The sequence below is a fragment of the Onychomys torridus genome, chromosome 1 (genome assembly GCF_903995425.1).
Source record: "Onychomys torridus chromosome 1, mOncTor1.1, whole genome shotgun sequence".
NCBI classification, from domain to species: domain Eukaryota; kingdom Metazoa; phylum Chordata; class Mammalia; order Rodentia; family Cricetidae; genus Onychomys; species Onychomys torridus.
This window is the reverse complement of record NC_050443.1, coordinates 127,164,679-127,187,177: the sequence shown is the minus strand read 5'-3', so window position 1 is coordinate 127,187,177 and position 22,499 is coordinate 127,164,679. Positions and strand designations below refer to the sequence as shown.

General features: G+C 42.0%; 1 protein-coding gene across 4 annotated transcripts in view; it reads left to right on the top strand.

The window, feature by feature from the left end:
* The first annotated feature begins 1,993 nt into the window (after positions 1 to 1,993).
* Rtn3 (reticulon 3) overlaps positions 1,994 to 22,499 on the top strand; it is a 58,304-nt gene continuing 37,798 nt past the window's right edge. The window contains exons 1-2 of one of the 4 annotated variants that reach the window (XM_036203922.1): positions 1,994 to 2,282; positions 19,863 to 19,919. In XM_036203922.1, the coding sequence (XP_036059815.1) occupies positions 2,141 to 2,282; positions 19,863 to 19,919 (199 nt within the window). In that variant the 5' untranslated portion in view covers positions 1,994 to 2,140. The remainder of the gene's footprint in view (positions 2,283 to 19,862; positions 19,920 to 22,499) is intronic. The other 3 variants (XM_036203933.1, XM_036203941.1, XM_036203914.1) reach the window with 3 other exon arrangements.

Sequence of the window (22,499 nt, the reverse complement as noted above, 5' to 3'; positions counted from 1 at the left end):
TGGCTTTTCTGCCCCGAAGTTTCAAAGTCCTTTGACAATCCTCCCAAAAAACATGGTCAGGGCTGTCACAGCGATACCCCACTATGCCGGTACTAGTTTGTCATAGTTAGGATTTCTATTGCTTCGACAAAACACCATGACCAAAAAGCAAGTTGGGGGAGAAAAGGTTTTATTCTGCTTAGACTTCTATATCAATGTTCACCATCAAAGGAAGTCAGGACAGAAACTCCAGCAGGGCAGGAACCTGGAGGCAGGAGCTGATGCCGAGGCTATGAAGAGGTGCTCCTCACTGATGCTGCTCCCTCTAGCTTGCTCAGAGCTGCTTTCTTATAGAACTCAAGACCTCCAGGCCACAGCTGCAATAGGCTGGGCCTTCCCCAATCAATCACTAATTAAGAAAATGCCATACAGCATGATCTTTCGAAGGCATTCTCTCTCTCTCTCTCTCTCTCTCTCTCTCTCTCTCTCTCTCTCTCTCTCTCTCTGGCTATCCTGGAATTCTCTCTGTAGACCAGGGACTGCCCTGGAACTCTGAGATCCACCTGCCTTTGCCTCCAGAGTACTAGAATTAAAAGCGTGTACCACTACCGCCTGTCAGTTTGCTGCATTATCAATTGATGTTGTGTGCCGGAGTAAGATATTTTCCATACTTATTTTGGAAAATATTCTGGGCGTTTTTCGGAGCATTGGCAACAACCAGGATGCTGACCTTAAAAAACTGTCTAGGACAGATGAGGTCCACAGCTTGTTCTAAGATTTCCACTGGTCAGATGGCTTTCCCCGTCTGCAGCAGCCTGCTTGTCTAGCGCCCCATGAGTTTGCACCTTTACAGGATTTGCTGAACTTGCAATTGCACTTTGGATCATCGATTGCTGCTTAGCAACATCAAATCCCAGTTTTGATTTTCATCATTACTATGTACTTTCAAAAATTTTGATTAGATATAGGGAGGCTTTGAATTTAGCAAGCCAACCCAGAAGATCGAAGAAAAGGGTCCTATATAAACTAATGTCCAGTTTCAAATGTTTTCGTTTGAGGACTCACCTTAGGACATGAATAAAATTCAGTAATGTGTATCTGTACCTCCTTTTAATACCTCATTTTATGCCCTCCCAGTCACAACCAAGATGTTATCTCCTGGTTTTCCTTTCCTCGGAAGCTTTTTTTCCCTTCCAAAGTATGTCTTTTCCAGCTCAGAACCTATTCAGAAAAAAGGCAACCTGAAGCCCTCTTTGAGAAGAAAAACAAGATAAAAATATGAAGCTGATTCTGAGACTGCATTGCAATGTGATTGGAATGAGTAATAGGTTCTCATTCTGTTTAGCATTTCTCTCCACCTATCAAACGTGGGACTGTGCCATGTCTGCCTCGGTGAGGCGATATTACGACATGGCCGGATAACTCAAAAAGCACATTACAGAAGGGTCTCTATATATTGTGGCTTTCACTTTTCTTTGGAGTCACTGGCAAAAGACATCAACTAGAATTATGGCAGCGCAAAGAAACCTCGATCGTTAAAACATAATCTGCTAGCTAGAAAACATTCACATAAAGAACCAGGGGGTGGGCAGGAAACCGGGCATTATTAATCCGCAGGCGGGGCTGCAGTGATCGGTGGGTTCTGGTGCTTAGCCAGGTCCCTTATGTCAGGTTTCTACTCCCTCTATCCCCCCACGCACGCACACGCGCACACACACACACACACACACACACACACACACACACACACACACACACACACACACACACACACACACACACACACACACACACACACACACACACACTCCCCCCCCCCCAGCCTCCCTCCCGAGGCTCGCCCGCCCCACCCGCGGGGCCAGGCACGCTGCGTCCTTTCCTGCGGGAGCGCAGAGGGACAGTTCTTGCGCCTGCGCCTTGGGTCGCTGCGCGCCGCCGAGGCCGCCGCCCGCGCGTCCTCGGGTTCTTTGTGCGCCTGCGCGCTCGTACACCTCTCCCCGCGGAGCTGGGCTGAGTCAGTCAGTCTGTCGGAGTCAGTCTTCGGAGCGCCCTGCGCCGGGTCCTTCGCAGAGCCCGCTGCTTGCTGGGTTGTTCTGTGCGCCGTCCCACTCTCCTGCCCCACGTCTCTCTTCACCCCTCTCCCGCCCTTGCTCGTACAGCCATGGCGGAGTCGTCGGCGGCCACTCAGTCCCCGTCAATCTCCTCGTCGTCCTCCGGGGCCGAGCCGTCCGCGCTCGGCAGCGGCGGGAGCCCCGGAGCCTGCCCCGCCCTGGGGGCGAAGAGCTGCGGCTCCTCGTGTGCAGGTGAGGCGCGCGGGGAGCTCGGTCCCTGGGCAGCGCGAGCAGCCGGGTCTGGGGGCCGGGCCGGGTCGGGGCCCCTCCCGGGCGGCGGGCGGCTTCAGCCCCTCGGCGGGCAATTGAGGAACAGGCCAAGGGGGAGGGGAGCGGAGGGCCGAGCCGCGGTGGGGAAATAGCGGGGTGTGAGGAAACAGGTTGGGGGCGGGGAGGTGGTCTAGAGAGTGGGCGTTGGTGCCGACTGCCTGCCGCTGAGGACACGGTCGTGGGCTGAAAACGGAGGAAGGCTAGGTGAACCGAATGGATCGTGGCCGGGAGGCCCGAGAGCCCTGGGGTGGAACGGGGCGCGGGGCGGGGGCGGGGGGCGGCTGGCTTAGTGGAGGATTAGCTGGCTAGAGGGCATTGTGACAGGTGGGTCGTAGGAGAAATGATGTTGGGATTTTGAGAGTGGTGGTGGGAGGGATGGCGTTGCAGGTTTGCAGACAGGTGTTGACACGATCTCACATGGGTGGTAGTCCTCCAAAATACATTTTTTTTTTTTTTTTTGGCCGGGATCAGGAAGTTCCATTACTGTTTTGGGTTAAACTGAATGCCAGATTTATCTGAGGTAGAGGAGGCGTGATGAGAGAATAGCACAGGAAGATTTGGGAGGGAGCTGCCGATAGTCCAAGATGGATCCTTGGCTGCATCTGCAATACAGCCGGCTCTTCACAAGCGCACCGTGGGGGTGGGGGACATGCAATCAGTTGCTATATTCTAGAAGATAATACATAGTTATGCCAAGCCATCACCATGTTTTGATTTCATGTTTTCGATGCCCTATTCTCGATAGCAGTGTAACAAAAGGGAACGTTTACTGCAGGGGAAAGAGGAGAAATCCCAGACAAAGCCTGGGCTGGTTGGACCCCCTTCTCTCTTGTCTGAAAAGACCGGGAGGGACCTGCCGGCCTCCTTTAGTTTCTATTGTATCCACGTCTGCCTGCTGGTGGGAGCTGACAAGCAAGCTCCCCTGTGCAGAGATCTGCAGTGCAGATGCCTTCTTGAAAAATAAGCCCGCTGGCAGGTGGTGGTTCTTAAAGGAACGGAGTCTTTGGTGGAAAAATGCGATTTGTCAAAGGAAGAATTTTGAGAGGTTTAAAAAATGCTTTGTTATCTCCAACGTACTCTTGCGTTGGTCTTTCAAATGAACACAATATTCCTGATCTTAGTATCAAATATATTCTCTTGTTTCCTAATACTGGCTTTCCACCTGTCTGAGACCTTTGTTGCCCTGCGGGATTCTCCAGGGTGGTGATAGCCATTTGGGTAAACGGTATGGGAGGAAGCTTCTGCAGATAAAGGAATGAGGCAGCATATTTAGAACCCTGGTTCTGTTTAAACGCCAGCATTTCTCCTCCAATTTTTTGTGTTCTGGGCTAACTTCCAAATGAACAGTGGCTTTCTATAACTTAGCAACTTGGTCCCTTGGCTTTAATTACATCACTACTTATTGTTATGTTGGCCTCTTCCTATTCTTAATTTCCAAATTTCTGATAAAAATCTAGGTTTTAGAAGTTGGCCATTTGTGCTCAAGATCAGAACTTAAGTACTGAGGAATCATTCTAGCTAGCAGCCAGGGAATTAAAATTTTAGTCCTGATTATGATCAAATGGTGAAAAAAAATTTTAAGACAAAAGTGGCTCAGACTGGCCCTGAATGCAAGATGATTCTGCCTCAGCCTCCACTGGGACTATGTGCAGGTCACCACACCTAGCAAGAATCCACATTTTTATTCTTTTAGTGCATTGTCATCGATTGGCTTCCTTGGTGCATCAGAAAAATGCAAGTATATACTGCCACTAAGTGACTTTTATATTAACAATACAAATATTGTTAAAACAAGTATTTCTGTTTAGCTTATGTTTTTTATATAATTTGCTCACGTCATATTGTCACAATCTTATTATTACCTGAGTGGTTTTTTGTTGTTGTTGTTGGTTTTTGTTTGTTTGTTTGAGACAGGGTTTCTCTGTGTAGCTTTGCACCTTTCCTGGAACTCACTGTGTATCCCAGGCTAGCCTCGAACTCAACAGAGATCTGCCTGGCTCAGCCTGCCAAGTGCTGGGATTAAAGGCATTGCCCAGCTCTTTTTTTTTTTTTTTTTTTAAACAAGTCTCCTTCTGGAACTCATTACATATCCCAGCAGGCCTTGAATTTGTGCTCATTTTTCTATCTCAGCCTCTATGCCAAGTTATCTTGCTTTTGTTGTTGTTTTTGTTTTATCTTTTTGGTCTTTCAAGACAGGGTTTCTCTGTGTAACAGCCCTGGCTATCCTGGAACTCACTCTGTAGACCAGGCTGGCCTGGAACTCAAAAGAGATCCGCCTGCCTGTGCCTCCCAAGTGCTGGGATTAAAGACGTGCTGCCACCACTCGGCTTTTAACAAAGCTCTTTATGGTAATGGGAAAGATGCTAAAATGAGTCATTTTTGTAAACAGTGAAATTTATATCTTGAAATGGTATTCTGAGTAGATGGGTTTGCATTGCACTTTCCTAATAGTATAAATCCCCCAATATTACCCATTTTTCTTAATTTAGTATAGAATTGCTATTTGTGATATCAACTGTAGACATTTTGTCGCTATTGACACTTAGTGAGTTTTTTTCTCTTTTCCCTGGTCTATTTTGTGGTGCTATAGATGGAACCTAGGCCCATGTTGCTGCTAGCACACACATTACTACAGAGACACTCCTAGCCCACTACTGGCACTTAAAATAATGTCTGTCTGCTGTAACTACAAAAGTACTCAATAAGTTTCTGTTGAATGAATCATCAGGTTTACAAGCTGGAAAGGAACACCTGAAATACACACTAAATGAATGTCCTGTCATAAACTCCTGCTCATTGCCAATACTGATATTCAGTATTGCTTGTTTACTGATATCCAGAAAGCAGTAATAATTTCAGGGGTCCCGGTGCCAGATTGTTGGTCAAGTGACTACTTGAATATAAATGTCTATCTTATGGGGCTATCAAGATGGCCCAGTGGATAGGACATTTGCTGTTAAGCCTAACACCCTGAGTTAGAACCCTTGGACCCACATGGTAGAAGGAGAAAACTGTAATGAAGTTTAGAAATAGTGGTTTCTGGTTATAGGTGGAAATGAGAAACAATGTTCTCTGATCCTGCTAGTACTCTTAGAAAAGGTGAGGGGCTTGGATGCCTTCCCAGATTTCTGCCTTTGAAGGAGACTGAGTTTCAGAGGCAGACATTTGAGGTTGAGGTAAAAGAGACAGAAATATGTAATGTTCTTTTTGCAGTGAGAATTGCCCAATACCTATATTGTCTGAATTTATTTTATTTTATGTGTATGAGTGTTTTGCTTGCCTATATGTCTGTACCATATGTATGTCTGGCATCCTTAGAAGTCAGAAAAGGGTGGCTGGAATTGGAGTTACAATTATGAAATCATGTGGGTTCTGGGACTAGAACCCGGGCCCTCTCAAAAGGCATCCAGTGTTCTTAACTGATGACCTATCATCTCTCCAGCCCTATGTCTAAATTTAAAATGTTTTTAATAGCTAATAATTGAAATTTCACAATTTGCTAGAAACTACTTTTCTGAAAATCATGATGTCAAAATAAAGCTACATTTCTCTTTATGAAATTAGCTCAAATAATAGCTTGGGCAGTTGAAAAAAATTTGTTTTAACCTTTGTTTGTTTGTGTGTTGTTTTTTGAGGCAGGATTTTTCTGTGTAACATCTTTGGCTGTCCTGGAGCTTGGCTCTGTAGACTAGGCTGGCCTCAAGCTCACAGAGATTCACCTGCCTCTGGAGTGCTGAGGCTAAAGGCGTGGGCCACCCCCACCCTTGGGTTTACCTCTTAATAACTGTTGTTCTTGTACAAGTCCTGTGTCTTAGTTTACACACCATTAAAATTAGTAGTTGGTATGAAAATTAAGCACATAGAAAGGGCTTTGCCCATAAGTGAATGTTAGTAAATAATAGAGATTAGTCTGAAGGGATAAAATACAAATCAGCAGTGTGAACTAGATGCATTTGCTTTGTGTCTTTAAAAGCAAACTACTTCAAACCTGATTTTTATTAACAATTTCTAGTACTTGATGCATCTGCAAGTTACAAATTATCTACACATAGAATAATAGTTGAATCACAAGTGAAAAAAATCCCAATCTTCCTAAACAATAAAAGAAAATTATTATTGTTGTTTTTCCAATACTACCAAGGTGTGAATGCAGGAGCTGGCTAGACACACAGTCCACCAGTGAGCTATGTATTCCCAGCCGTTTAGTTTTTGTTTTTGTTTTGTTGTTGTTTTTCAAGTGGGGGTTTCTCTGTGTAACAGCCCTGACTGTCCTGGAACTCTCTGTAGATCAGGCTGTCCTCCAACTCACAAGTGACCTCTTACTCCCAAGTGACCCAGCTACTTTTGTAAATACATATTTTAAAATTTTAATATGTGTATGTGTGTAGGTATGTATATACAAGAACAGGTTCCCATAGAGGCCAGAGGTGTCAGATCCACCTGTAACTAGAATTACATGTGGTTGTGAACCATCCAGTGTGAGTGCTGGGAACTGAACTCCAGTTCTCAAAAGCAATATGTGTTTATGTGCTCTTAACCACTGATCCATTTCTTCAGCCCTCTCCCCAACCATTAAAAACAACAACAACAACAACAACAAAAAAAAAACCAGTTTATTATTATTATTTCCCGAGACAGGGTTTCTCTGTGTAGTTTTGGTGCCTAGCCTGGATCTCACTCTGTAGACCAGGCTGGCCTCGAACTCACAGAGATCTGCCTGCTCTGCCTCCCAAATGCTGGGATCAAAGGTGTGCGCCCCCATGGCCCAACCAAAAAAAAAAAAAAAAAAAAAAAATTTAACAGCTAGACATAGTGGTTTTGTCTTTAATCCCAGCACTTAGAAGGCAGAGACAAGCAATTCTCTGTGCGTTCAAGGTTAACCTGATCAAACCCTAGTCTGCCAAAGCTAAATACAGAGACCCTACCTCAAAAACCAAAACAAACAAACAAAACAACAAGGAGGGGTGCAACTTCTTTCTTAGGAGGCTTGGCATAATATCAGTATGTGGTGGGTATTATGTTCCCTGAAATATTGTGTGTTCCCCGAAATAAACATATCTGAGGTCAGAGAACAGATAGCCACTAGAACAAAGCCAAAAATGGTGGCTAGACAATGGAAGAGTAAGCCATAACAGAAGTTGGGTGGTGGTAGTGCACTCCTTTAATCCCAGCACTTGGGAGGCAGAGCTAGCTGGATCTCTTGAGTTCAAGGCCACTTTAGAAACAGCTAAGCATGGTGACCCACGCCTATAACCCCAGAAACCCAACCTTTAATCCCAGGCAGTGGGGGCAGAAAGAGAAAGGTATATAAGGCATGACGACCAGGAACTAAAGGAGTTAAGCATTTAGTTTGTTAAACATTTGGCCGGATAAGCGTTCAGGCTTTGGAGCAACACAGTGCAGCTGAGATTCATGTGGAGGAGGACTCAGAAGCTTCCAGCCTGAGGAAAAAGGATCACCTGAGGAACTAACAAGGTGAGATAGCTGTGGCTTGTTCTGTGTCTCTGATCTTCCAGCATTCACCCCAATAATTGGTCTCGGGTTTGAGTTTTATTAACGAGTACGTTTAAGATTCATGCTACATCAGTATGCTTAAATATTTTCTGTATCATTCTGGCCATAGTAAATATAGTTAGGATACATTATAAAATGCTTGTTACAGCAGACATGTGTAAGAGAAATCAAGAATGGTCATGTCAGAATAGTCTACAAACACCTACTGACTTTATTATTTTTTATTATTCCTGGGAAAGAAAAGGTCTCTTTGAAAGCTGTTTTCTATTGAAGCCAAGTTCCTAAGTGATTTAACATATAAAAGTACTTGCCAACATAAATTTAATGGATGCACCTTAACTCTAACTTTAATCTCCAGGTGGTTATTTACAAAGTTTAGGGTAAGACTTTCAGTGTTTTTATTTTTTTATTGTTCATTTATTCTTTGCGCTGCTTTTGTATTGAACCCTTTTTTCGCTTTTTAGTATTTTAGAGATGGTCTGAAAACCATAGCAGGAATAGTGTTGCTTTTGTTAATTCAGCTGTGAGGAAATGTTCCTCATGATATGCCAGTCACCTGTCTACTCAGGTGAGTGTTGCAAGAGCTTTTGAAGTGAAGTTTGGTAATGAAGGAATTAGTGACATATCATTAGAGGAAAAGAGAAAGTTAAGTTTATCAGTTTTGTTTGCCAAGACACTTCTCTTTTAAAGTAGTTATAGTCTATTGACCATTTCCTAGTTCTTGGCAGAATTACATTGGTTCCAAGTAAGTTTTATGTTAGTGAGTATGTGTAGTAATCACGTGTACCCAGTGTTGTGTTCAGCTTTATGGTTAATGATGAGTTTAGCCTTCTAAACTTTTAAAACATAAAGGACAGAGTGTTTGCCTGGGATGTGCTAAGCTGTAGGTTCAATTCCCAGTACTCCAAAAAGAAAATTTAAAAAAAACAAAAAAAACCTTTTTTGTTTTTAAATAACTTTTTGGCCAAGTGTGATGTGATGCCACACATCTTTAATCCCAGCACTTGGAGGCAAAGATAGGTGGACTTTTGTGAGTTCCAGAACATCCAGGGCTACATAATGAGACCTTACTTCAAGAAAAGAAAGAAAAGGTGTTGCTTTCCTTTTTTTTTTTTTTTTTTTTTTTTTTTTTTTCGTTTTGTTTTTTAGAGACAGGGTTTCTCTGTAACAGTCCTGGCTGTCCTGGAATTCGCTTTGTAGACCAGGCTGGCATGGAACTCATGGAGATCTGCCTGCCTCTGCTTCCCAAGTGCTGGGATTAAAGGCGTGCACCACCACCACCTGGCTTGCCTTGATTTTATTCTAGTTCATTTATAACAATTATTAAGTATAATTCTACAGTTGTTTTAGATTATGGGTTATTGTAGATGTTTTGAAAGATATGACCGTGCTAACTCAGTTTAAGCTATAACACTATTGTTCATAATTGCATCGTGGAAATCTGTCTTTTTTTTTTTTTTTTAAGTTGTTTTTTGTTTGTTTGTTTGTTTGGTTTGGTTTGGTTTTTTTGTGGCAAGTTTTTTCTGTATAGTTTTGGTGCCTGTTCTGGAGCTCTCTTTGTAGACCAGGCTGGCCTCGAACTCACAGAGATCTGCCTGGCTATGCTTCTCGAGTGCTGGGATTAAAGGCATGCACCACCATAGCCCGTGGAAATCTTTTTTATTGTGTATTTGTGACTTATGGAAGACATGTGACTCTCCTGTTGCAGCTCCAGAGAGAACCTCTGTTGTTGGAGACAGGATCTCACTATGTATCCCCTGACTGTCCTAAACTCTATGTAGACCAGGCTGGCTTCGAACTCATAGATATCCACCTGTCTCTTGTCTCTCAAGTGCTGGGATAAAGGTATGTGCTACCACATGTGGCTCAGAAAGAGCTTCTTTAACTGCTCTGTAAGATTTTCGATTACGGAAAGTTAATCATTAGCAGGTAGATCATCTTGTGGTAGATGGTGATGGTGATGATGATGATTTCAATGAATAGCCTTACCTCTTTTCTTAAATTAACTGACTTACACATCTTCATAACATAACCAGGAAGAGTACATGTTGGCACTTGACCTACTCCTCATTGGCAGCATGCCCTTCGGGGTAAATGGAAGGGTATTCTGGCGAACTCACATAGATCTGCCTGACTCTGCCTCCCAAGTGTTGCCACCACTGCCCAGCTTGAAAGGAACTCTGGGAGATAGGAAGATATACAGCATAGGCTATCTGTTTGGAGGCTATATTCAATAGAAGAAAGATTTGTGTTATGTTTATTTGTGAGTCGGGTAACAATAACACACACACACACACACACACACACACACACACACACACACACACACACCCCAGGTTGGGACACAGACCTAGAGAAATTAAACTATGTACCCAAGGTTAGCAACAGTGAAGTTGGTAGGTGGTCTAGAGTCAAGGAATTTAAGGCTCAGTTCTCATTCTCATACACATATATACTGCTTCTGTTTAGAATTTGAAACAACTTGTGCTAAAAATGGTTCAGTCACTTCTTAAATTCAGGATCAGTTAAAATTAAAAATCTTAGTTTGGGTTACATAGTTCCTAAGCTAGGTGTTTTTTGTTTTGTTTTGTTTTTTTGTTTCACTGACTTCTGGTCAAGTTAACTGGCCATTTTCCACATTGTGGAATCCAGCAGTCACTCTTAGTCATCATTCTTACATGCCCTCTCAAGAGCATAATCAATCACCCTCTTCTTGACATGTTTTAGGTTTGTTTTCCATGACACCACAGATTCTCTCACGATTCCTCTTCTGACTCCTTTTCTAGTTTGTTTTATATAGTTTATGGGATATAACTTTGGTTTTAGGGTGGTTGAGACAGCGGGGTGGGTCTCTTAGCTCAGGCTAGCTTTCCAACTAAAAGCTGGTCTTGAACTCCTGATCCTCCTAATTGCTAGGATTATAGGCGCATACACTACCATACTCTGGTAAAACACTTTTTTATAAAGACAGGGTCTCATTATGTAGACCACACTGGCCTCATACTCACAGAGATCCACCTGCCTCTGATTCCTGAGTGCTAGTATTAAAGGCGTGTGCCACCATGTCCAACTTTAGTTCTTTTATTAATTAAAAAAAAATATTTTATGCTAGCACCCAACTTTAATCCCAGCACTTGGAGTTAGAGGCAGATGGATCTCTGTGAGTTTGAGGCCAGCCTGGTCTACATAGTGAGTTCCAGTTAGAACTACATAATAGACCCTATCTCAAAAAAAAAAATTTTTTTTTATTTGCATAGATATTTTGCCTGCATGTACATCTGTGTATTACATGCATGTCTACTCCCTTCAGAGATCTGAAGACAGCATCAGATCCCCTGAAACTGTAGTTACAGACAGTTGTGAGATGCCATGTGGGTACTAGGAACTTACCCTGGAGCTCTTACTACCGATCCATCTCTCCAGTCCCCTTATTCATTCATTCATTCATTCATTTATTTTAATGTTCCTCACTTATAAACAGATGCTCCAGTTCCACTTCACAGAACTTTTCTGTTTATGCTAGCCCATCTTATGGTTTAATATACCACTTGTTAATTAATGTCTTTCAGGTCTTTTTCTTCAGTCTTCATGTCTGATAGACATTCCAAACTTACTGTGTCTTAAGCTGAATTCCTGATCCTTCCTTTATGATGTTCTTTTCACTGTCTTCTCTACCTCAATAATGGCTTTTCAGCCCTGTCCATCATTTACCTAAGTTTAAAAAAATGTAGCCATTCTTTTTTGTTTTGTTTTTTCATCAGCATTGAGTCTACTTTCAGAATATATCCAGAATCTGACCAAGTCTCTCAACCTGATTTGTTATTAACATGATCAAGGCTGCTGTAAGCTACAAGCAAACTCATTACTCTTGGGTAACTATTGTTTCTTCCTGATTGTTCTTTTCTCCTGTGGCAGCTGGTATAAACTTGTGAAAATGTTCAGTTGGATCATGTCTTTCCTGGATAAAGTGCTTCAATGGCTTCGTGTCATATTCAGAATCAAGCCAAAGTCTTTATGGCTTATTATATCCTATAATATAGTATACATCACCCCATTGGATACTCTGTTCAGCTGCATCAGCTCCATTAGCCTTTTTGTTCTTAGGAAATACTCACCTGTCTTGGGATATTTGCGGTTAACTCTGCCAGTAATGTTCTTCCTTCAATGCAGTAGGTCATGGCATGTACCTCTCTCACTTCATCATTCCAAATTCATCTGCTGAAACATCGCCACTAAGGTGGCCTTTGGGAGATCTTGAAGCCATATGGTTGGGATTAGTGGTTTTACAATGGAGGTCCAGAGAGCTTGTGTGCACCTTCCACCATGTGAGAACATAGTGGGGAATTTCTGTCTGTGAATCAGAGAGAATTACCAGACAATGACTGATCTCTGCCCAGCCTGAGCTTTTGTCTTTGATACTTACTCCAGCCTTCAGAGTTGGGAAAATACATCATTTTCTTTTCCCATATCTTTCTATCCTTCTCCTTCTTTCCTTTCTTTTCTTTTTGTTTTGTTTTTGTTTTTTTGTAGTATTAACAGTTAAACCTGTAGTCTTGCATATGCTATGCAAGCACTCTACCAAGTCCTGTAAGACTGTCTTAACCCTAAGTTATCAGGTTACCATTTATATCTACTAACAAACAATAGATTTATTCGAGTATTATATTTGTGTTTATTGGGTCTAAAGAACTAAAACATATTACCAATTGGTCTATTTTTTACAATAGTTAAGTGTCATGTGTAGTGGTACACAATTTTAGGGAGGCATAGGCAGATGGATCTCTGTTTGAGTATGATCCCAGGCTGGTCTACAGAGCAAATTCCAGGACAGTCAGGGCTACACAGAAAAAAACCCTGTTTCAAAAAATCATGCAAACAAACAAAAAATACAATAGTTAATGTTAGCTTAATAAATAAAATAATAAATAAAAAAGTCAACCTTCCAGTTTATGGCTGGCAAGATAGATCAGTGAAGGTGCTTGCCACAAAGCTTAATGACCTGAATTCCATACCTGGGGCCCACATAGCAGAAGAAGAGAACTAACTTAGATGCCTGGCACACGCAAACTCACATACATAAAACACATAAGTAAAAGTAGTATGCATGTGCATACATATTTTTGTGGGGGAAGGTTTTTGTTTTTTGTTTTTTGTTTTTTTTTGAGACGGTTTTTCTTTGTAGCCCTGGCTATCCTAAAACTCTTTGAAGACCAGGCTGGCCTTGAACTCAGAGTTCCACCTTTCTCTGCCTCCTGAATGCTGGGGTTAAAGGAATCCCCCTCTACAACTGAAAAGTAATACAGTGTTTAAGAAAAACCTGGGTTGGTGAGATGGCTTAGCACAGTGGTTCTCATGCTTCCTTGTACTGCAGCCCTTTAATACAGTTCCTCATGCTGTGGTGACCCCAACATAAAGTTGTTTTCATTGCTACTTCAGAACTGTAATTTTGCTACTGTTATGAATCATAATGTAAATCTCTGTGTTTTCCCGATGGAGTTAGGGGACCCTTGTGAAAAGGTCCTTCAACTCTCAAAGGGATCTTGACTCACAGGTTGAGAACTACTGGCTTAGCAGGTAAAGGTACTTACTGCCAAGCCCAGTGTCCTAGTTATGTCCCCAGAACCCATGTGATGGGAACAGAGAACCGATTCCTGCAAGTTGTTCTCTGACCTCCACACTCACCTGTTAGTGACTTGGATTGGGAGCAGAACTGTCCTGGAGAAACTTTGTAAAGCAAGTCACACTGGTACTATTCCTTCAGAGGTTATGATGACCCTTTATCTTGGTGGCATTCTTAATCTAAATCCATCATTCCAGTCTGACAGAAAGAAAAGTATGTCAGACCCAAATTGGAAGACATTCTGTAAACATTTTGTTTGTTTGTTTTGTTTTGTTTTCAAGACAGGGTTTCTCTGTGTTGTCTTGGTGCCTGTCCTGGATCTCGCTCTGTAGACCAGGCTGGCCTCGAACTCACAGAGATCTACCTGGCTCTGCCTCCCTAGTGCTGGGATTAAAGGTGTGCACCACCGCCACCTGCCTGTAAAATATCTTTAATTGGTATTCCTTAAAACTGTCAATCAGAGGCTGGCAAGGTGACTTGGTGGGTACAAGCACAGGGACTTGAATTCAGATCCCCAGCACTCATGTAAAAGCTAGGTATGGTACACATGTTTGTAACCCCAGCACTACAGGAGGGATCTTTAGAGACAAGCAGATCCTGGGGTTCATTGGCCCGCCAGTCTAGCCAAAGTAGCAAGCTCCAGGCTGGTGGGGCCGGGGGGATAGTGGCGAACAGCAGAGGAAGATAAGTGATGTCTGCTTCTAGTCCCCACATGCTTACAAATAGGAGGTGTATCTTGAACTTGCATACTTAATACAAACCAACACCACACACACACTCATTCAAGATCGTAAAGCCAGTAGTCTGAGAAGCTGCTATCTTCTGCAAGTTAAAGGACTGATAATGACAAAATGTGACATCCTGCATGTGTTCTTGACTCATGAAGAGGGCATTAGGTCTGGGGACATAGCTCAGTTGATAAAATGCTTGGCTAGGATGCACAGAGCTCTGTCTGTGTTCAGTCTCCAGCACCATATAAGCCAGTGGTCATAGCACATGCCTGTAATCCCAGCACTTGAGAGTCTGAAGCAGAAGCATCACCAGTTTGAATCTAGCCTTGATTACATACTGATTTCCAAACTACATCAAGTTTCAGACTAATTGAGAGGCACAGTAAGATCCTCTTTTAAACCTTGAAAGAGACAGAATATAAACAAATAAGGAAGAATATGAACCACCGAGACCACGGATCAGATGCAAACAGCAAGAGGGTTTATTTGAATACACAGGTACCTGGGGCGACAAGTCTCTCGGAGGACTTGCGCGCCTTCCTAGGGGAAGGGGGACTTCTTATAGAGTCCTGGGGGCAGAAGCATGGTTACAGAAGCGAGAAGCATAGTTACAGGGTCCCCATTGGTTAATTCAAATAAGGCCAGGGTGAACTTGGGGGCTATCTTTAATTTTCAGGAATGTGCAGCTGTCTGTTCTCCAAGGCCAGGTAGCCAATTATAGATATCTTGTTCTGACTCAAGGTTTGTTCCTCCCAAGACCGGTGTTCGATATCTCCTGCCTTGACTCAAGGTTACTTTCCCAATTATCTTTCTCAAGGCCGTTTCTTAGGCTAAGTTACTGAGACGGGGGGCCTTTCACTATAAGCTACCTCTTGTGTTCACACATGACATTGAGTCCTTCACTTTTCTTTTTTCTTTTCCTTCCTTTCCTTTTTCCTTTTAGACAAGGTCACACTGTGTCATCCTGATTGGCCTCAAACTTACAGTGATCTTCCTGTCTCTGCTTTCCAAGTACCCGCATTACACGTGTATCACCACTACTTCCATTTCCTTGGTTATCTTTGACTATTATTTCTCTAGTTTTTAGCATCCAATCAGAAGATTCCAAGTTGTCTCTGTTCAGTCTTGCTGAGGTGGTGATTTTTTTTTTTTTCTGTTTTGTACTGGGATTCTAGTTATGTACCATCATCCCTGACTTTATTTATGTGTATGAGTGCTCTGATTTCATGCGTGCCAGAAGAAGGAATCAGATCCCATTACAGATGGTTGTGAACCACCATGTGGGTGCTAGGAATTGAACCTGGGACCTTTGGAAGAGTAGCTGGTGCTCTTAACCACTGAGCCATCTTTCCAGCCCATCATGCCTGACTTTATGCAGGAGCTTTAAAATTTAGTAAGGATCTGAGTTCTTTTTTTTTTTTTTTTAAAGATTTATTTATTTATGTATTTATGTATTTATTTATTATGTATACAGTGTTCTGCCTGTGTGCCAGAAGAGGGTGCCAGATGTGGTTGCTGGGAATTGACTCAGGACGTCTGGAAGAGCAGACGGTGCTCTTAACCTCTGAGCCATCTCTCCAGCCCCTGAGTTCTTTTTTTTTCACTTTTTGTTTGTTTGTTTTGTGTTTTTGAGATAGGGTTTCTCTGGATAGCTCTGGCTGTCCTGAAACTCGCTTTGTAGAACAGGCTGGCCTGCCTCTGCCTCCTGAGTACTAGGATTAAAGGCATGTGCCACCATGCCCAGCCAAGATCTGAGTTCTTTTTAAAACATGTGTGAAAGCTGGGTGTAATGCACATGGTTGTGAACCCAGCACTCTCAAAGGATGCATAGTGAGACTGTCTCCAAACAAAATAGCTCCCCCCAAAAACACTTATATATGAGAGTGTCACACCCTTTAGTGATTCCTTACTATACAGAGTGTATCATTTAGATATGTAAAGGCATTTGGAATCTGCCTAGTTCCTTCTCTCCAGAATACTTGCCCCCACCCCACCCTCATCTTCCCACCTCATCCCCTAAAAAGATGACAAAGTCTTCTGGAATGATCTTCATTTACCCCAGTGTCTGTCCCTGCTTATTCCAACAACTTACACTAGTTTGATGGCTCTTACATTTCACTCTTTTGGAGGATTAAGATCACCATTCTAGAGTCCACTTCTCTGTAGGGTAGATATGAGTAGGAATGACATGTGGTTTTTGTAAGTTAGAAACCTCATACAATATTGTTGGAAACTGCTGGTTATCTCTCTTCTCTATCGGAACAGATGCTATGCATGCAAATTGGCAGGGTAGAATTTTCCACTGGGTGGGGAGTATAAGTAGAAATGAACAGGCAGACAGCTGGCAGGTTCATAGGGCGGGCTGGCTGGCTGGCTGGCTGGCTGGCTGATTTATGTATGTATGTATGTATTTATTTATTTATTTATTCATTCATTCATTCATTCATTCATTTATTTAGGCATTGGGTTTACTTAAAGGAGGGCCCTCCCCAACCAGGTTTGTCAGATACATTTATTTTGTTTTTGTGTATTCTTTGAGACAGGGTCTTAATATGTAGCCCAGGCTGTCTGTCCTTGAACCCACAATCTCCTACCTTAGCCTTCTGAATTCTAGGGTTGTAGGTGTGTGCCACCAAACCTGACTGTTTAGATTTAAACTGATCAGTTGATAGATTTAATGTTGATGGTAATTGCATGTAGAAATGAACCCATCTGGAAACACTGAACAAGAGATAGTAAGGATTTTCCTTTAAAAAGGGGAGTGGCTACGAGCTTGAGGGTATACTCTGCCCTGCAGAGCTGGTTCCCACTCAGTGGCTCACAGCTGCCTATAACGCTAGTGCTGGAGAAGCTAATGCCCCCTCTAGACTCTGCATGCACTTGAACTCATGTGTACATGTCCACACATAGATATACAATAATTTTTTTTTTTTTTTTTTTTTTTTTTTTTTTTTTTGAGCTGAGGTTCGAACCCAGGGCCTTGCACTTGCTAGGCAAGTGCTCTACCACTGAGCTAAATCCCCAACCCGATATACAATAATTTAAGATAATAAATCATTAAAAAAAAAGAGCGAGAATGATTCTTATGTTTAAGAATTTATGAGATTATTCATCTTAAAGCAACTTGAAAGTGAATTTCAAATTCTGGTCTTGAATTAATGAGTGAATATTTGATCCCCACCAAATTCTGCCTTGATTTTATTTCATTTTATTTATTTTTTTAAAAATTTTTCGAGACATGGTTTCTCTGGGTAACATTCCTGGCTGTCCTAGAACTTACTCTGTAGACCAGGCTAGTCTTGAACTCAAGAGATTCACCTGCCTCTGCCTCCCGATTGCCTTGATTTTAATGTGCTCTGTATTTGTTGTTATTTGTCGGTATTATTTACTGGCTCGAGAAAACACAAGGTGCAATGGGACCCACTCTTAGAGTTTTTATTAGGGAATGGAAAGGGTGGAGGTTGGTAGGCCTACAGAAAAGGAAGGGGGGGTTGGGTAGGGGGTGCGCACAACCTCTTGGGGAGAGTGAGAGTGGGGAGTGGGTAGAGCTTGCTTTTATAGGTAACCTCACGCATGCGTATATGGGCTTCTGCAGCTACACCATGCAGCACATAGATTATGTGATCATGCTGCACATGGATTCCATAGGACATAGGGCCCTGGAGTGACTAAGCATTTTGCCTGATTGCTGACAGCACATGTGCAGTCATGTGACTCCAGAAGTGGCTAAGAATAACAACATTTGTTACAAAATAATTCTCCTAAATTAATACTTAACAGAATTCTGCTATGGCTTAGTTATTTAGAGCAATTTTCTGGTTTTAAGTAAAACTTTAATATTTGTGAAAAAACATTTTTATAATTTGAAGAAAAGGAGTTCATGCATAATGTTTTGTATATTTAGGACATTTTGGGAGAATGTTTTGTTTTTCATGTGACTTTTTAACATTCATTTTATATGTCTATTTATATGGGTGCATGCATGCTACAGTGTTTGTATGGAGATCAGAGGTCAACTTGTGGAAGTCAGTTATCTCCTATGATGTGTGAACTCTGATACTGAATTTAAATTATCAAGCTTGATGGCAAGCACCTTTACTGCTGAACCATTCTGCTATCTCAGGAAACTTTTTTTTTCTAAATGTTTTATTTTTATTGAAAAGATCATGTTATCTTAAGTGCCCAAAAGCAAAATCTTCCTTCTATACCAGACAATAACTTCTCCTATTTCTCTTTCCCTTTCTTTTCTTTTCTTGAAACAGGGTCTCACTAGTTAACTCTGCTGGCCTAGAGCTCTCTATACAGACCAGGCTGGCCTCAGCTCACAAAGATCTGCTTGCTTTTGCCTCTGCCTGTTGAATGCTGGGATTAAAAGGTGTGCTGCCCTGCATGGCTCTATGTGTGTGTAGGAGAGAGACACAGAGACAGAGGTGACAGACTTTCATGTATCCCAGGCTGCCTTCAACTGACCCTCTTGCATTTTAATTCCCAAATGCTGGAGTTACAGACCTTGATTACCATTTTGGGTTTCACCCAGACCATTAATCCTTTCTGCTAGTTCCTTTTGTTGCGCTGAACAAATGAGAACACCGGGCTTAGGTGTTGTTTTCTAACTAGTCATCTGTTGTTGGTGGACATTTACATTATTTCTAGTACTTAAAACCAGCACCCTCATTGGATATCTGTCCTTACACACATGTCCTTGTACACATACATGCCTTGTTTGTAGGATGGATTCCTGGAAGCATTAACTGCTTAGTTAAAGGGTATGTTTATCGAACAGATAAAAAGGGGATGTTATGTGTATGTTACATTTTTTATATGCTGACAGATTGGAGGAGTGTGATTTTCAAAGATGAAAGAGTTCTCATGTTAGCCCTATTTTCCAATGAATTCTGATTTTGTTTTTAAAGTATCGAGGTTCAGGTTTTGCCAGGTTTTGTTGTTGTTGTTGTTGTTGTTTTTCTTTTCTTGTTGTTTGCTTTTTGAGACAGGGTTTCTCTGTGTAGCCCTGGCTATTCTGGAACTAGATCTGTAGACCAGGCTGGCCTGGAACTCAGAGATCTGCCTGCTTCTGCCTCCCAATTGCTGGATTTAAAGGCATGCACCACCACCGCCCAGCTCAGTTTTAAGTGCTCATCTTTGTTTGTTTGTTTGTTTGTTTGTTTTTCAGAGACAGGGTTTCTCTATGTAACAGTGCTGGCTGTCCTGAAGCTTGCTTTGTAGACTATGCTGGTCTCAAACTCACAGAGATCCACCTGCCTCTGTCATCTTAGTGACTTAATGCTTTCAAAGTGTAGTTGGAAACTATTTAAAGTAAGTGGCAATTAATACTTAGAAACCACTTTGCCAGAAGGTAGCAGAGGAACATCTGCTCTTGAGGTTGTAGCTGTTGTGAAATGGTAGGACTTCCTCTTCTCCTGAAGGTGATAATGCTTGTCTAAAGGAGATTGACTGGTAAACCTTTAGAAGTGCATCCTGGAAGTGAAGTGAGGTGTCGCTGGCAGGTGAGTGAAAACAGTGGTTGGAGTAAAGTCTGAGTCTTCCCGTGGCTAAATAAACCTCCAGAAAAAGAAAGTTGAAGTCAAGATTCCTGTGTAAGGTTGTCAAACTTTTATGCTGTATATTTTCTTTCAGATTCCTTTGTTTCTTCCTCTTCCTCTCAGCCTGTATCTATATTTTCGACCTCACAAGGCAAGTCCGTAACTTTCTTTTTGCACATTAACATAAGAAAAATGTTAAGAAAGAGGCTGTAACTGAGGATGAGACGGAAATCTTTTATTGCCTCCATATCTCTTAAAATGGAAAATAGTGACTAGCCCATCCTTTTGCTACTTAAGGTAGGTCTCAAATGAGGCTGAGTGAACCATTTAATACAGCATAAGCTTTAGATGTAGTTTTGACTATTACTTAAAAATTAAAAACTAGGGCTGGAGAGATGGCTTAGTAGTTAAGAGCACTGGCTGCTCTTCCAGATAACCTGGATTCAGTTCCCAGCACCCACATAGCAGCTCATAACTGTCTGTAGTTCCAGTTCCAGGGGCTCCAACACCCTCACATAGACATACAGTCAGGCAAAAGACCAATGAATATAAAATTTTTAAAAAATCACTAAAAAAAATTAAAATCTTGGGCCAGTGAGATGTCTCAGCAGGTTAAGATGCTTTCCGCCTGGCCTAATAATCTGAGGTCAGTCTTCAGGACCACATGGCAGAGGGAGATAATCAATTTCCATAGGTTGTCCTCTGATGTCACACACACACACACACACACACACACACACACACACACACACACACAGAGTTAAAAGTATATTGCATTGGAAATGGTAGCTCAGCAGTTAAGATAAAAGCTCCTGCTGCTTTTCCAGAGGCCCTAAATTTGATTACCAGCAATTATGTTGGGTGAGTTATTGTATTTCTAGCTTCAGGGGATCCAGTGCCCACTTCCTGCCTCCACAGGCACTACGTGCTACATGAGTATACCACCTCACTCCCCCACAGAGAGACACAATTAAAATAAATCTTAAAATGTTTTAAAGCTTGCCTGTAGGGTTTGGGACTTCTCAATCCCAGCATGCACTTAACCTAATAATTTGAATTTATGTAATTGATACAGAGGGCAGTGGCTTTAGAAAGCAGTACACTTCCACTGACCTACAAAATAACAGCCTAGCTACAGGATTTTTAATGTCAATCTGACGGAAGTTCATTGAGGCTGCTTTCTGATCCTTAGGAATATTGAACAAGTCCGTTGACTTGTAGCAGTTAAGGCTCCTTATCCTAGAGATTAAGTTTGTGACTTTAAAAAAAAAAATCCCAGGGTTGGGGATTTGGCTCAGGGGTAGAGCGCTTGCTAGGCCCTGGGTTCGGTCCTCAGCTCTGGGGGAAAACCAACCAACCAAACAAACAAACAAAAATCCAAGTATGGTAGCTCACACCTATAATCCTAGGACACTGAAGGCAGAGGCAGGAAGGTCACCTGAGAGTTCCAGGCCAGCCAGGATTGCACAGCAAGATCCACTCAGTCACAAAACAACAAAAAAAATTGTCTACCAATGGGAAGGCATCTTGGCAGCTCCTACCAAGAATTGAGAGTGTGCTGTATGCTTTGTTGATTAATGCTGCTAGTAAAGTGCACTCCATTTGTACTGTGGCACTAAACCCAAATACAGGTCAGTGGGAAACTCTTAGTTTTTAAAGAGAAAATGTTAAGACTGTTATGGCTCAGTGATAGAACACTTGCCTTCCATGTACAAGTCCCTGGGTTCAGTCCCAGCATCAACTGAGTGCTGGGGATGGGGAGAGGGGGCATCTATAATTAAAGTCACTAGTACGTCTCAAAAGTTCTGTGTGAAGTGATCATTATTCTAGCTGGGGTTTTCTACAGCTTGGATGCTGGTTTATTAGGAAGACTGACCTTATAATAATAAAAACAGCACTGGGGGTGTAGCTCAATTTAGGGCACTTGACTATATATGTGAGGCCCCAAGTCAGATACCCAGCACTGCAAAAATCAAAAATTAAAGTCTGGAGAGAGATGACTCAGTGGTTAAGAGTACTAGCTGCTCTTGCAGAGGACCAGGGTTCAGTTCCCAGCACCCACATGGCAATTTATAAACTGTCTGTAAATCCAGTTCTGGGAGATCCAGTGGCTTCTGTTCCCGCAGGCACCAGATAGATATGAAGAACTTTCATATAGGCACGTAAAACACTTGTGCTCATAAAATAAATAGAAATATTTTTCAAATTTGAAAAGAAAGAATAAAAATCTTATGAAATGTTTTAATCAGACTAATAACATTAGAGCCCCTAAGTCCTTTATAGTAGCCTTAATTATAGGACACTAAGATAAGTAGAATCATTCTGCCATCTTATGAGCCAAATCATTACCTTTGAAATACATGTTTACTTTGTGCTTATCAAAGAATTTTAATTTGTCTCATGCAAATTCAGAATAGTCTTTCTTACTGTAAAGGTAGTTAATGATGCCTTGTCCCTAACAGTGTTCAGCCCAGCCTCTTTAGTAGCATTTCCCTTACAAAACAAAACAAAGTATCTAAAAATTAGTCCAGGGGACCTCTGCCAGCCTGTTTATTGTGTAAAGAAGCGTTTGGTAGATTATTCGTTGTGCTCTAGGGTAGCCAATATTGGAAGCTTCTAGTCTGCCTTTAAAAATGAGAGGAAGTTGGTGTGTTTGATTAACAAAACCCTAGGGTTAGAAGCAGTCCTGTCTCACAGAGACTATTCTGAGTGCTGCCACTAGCAGGAACCT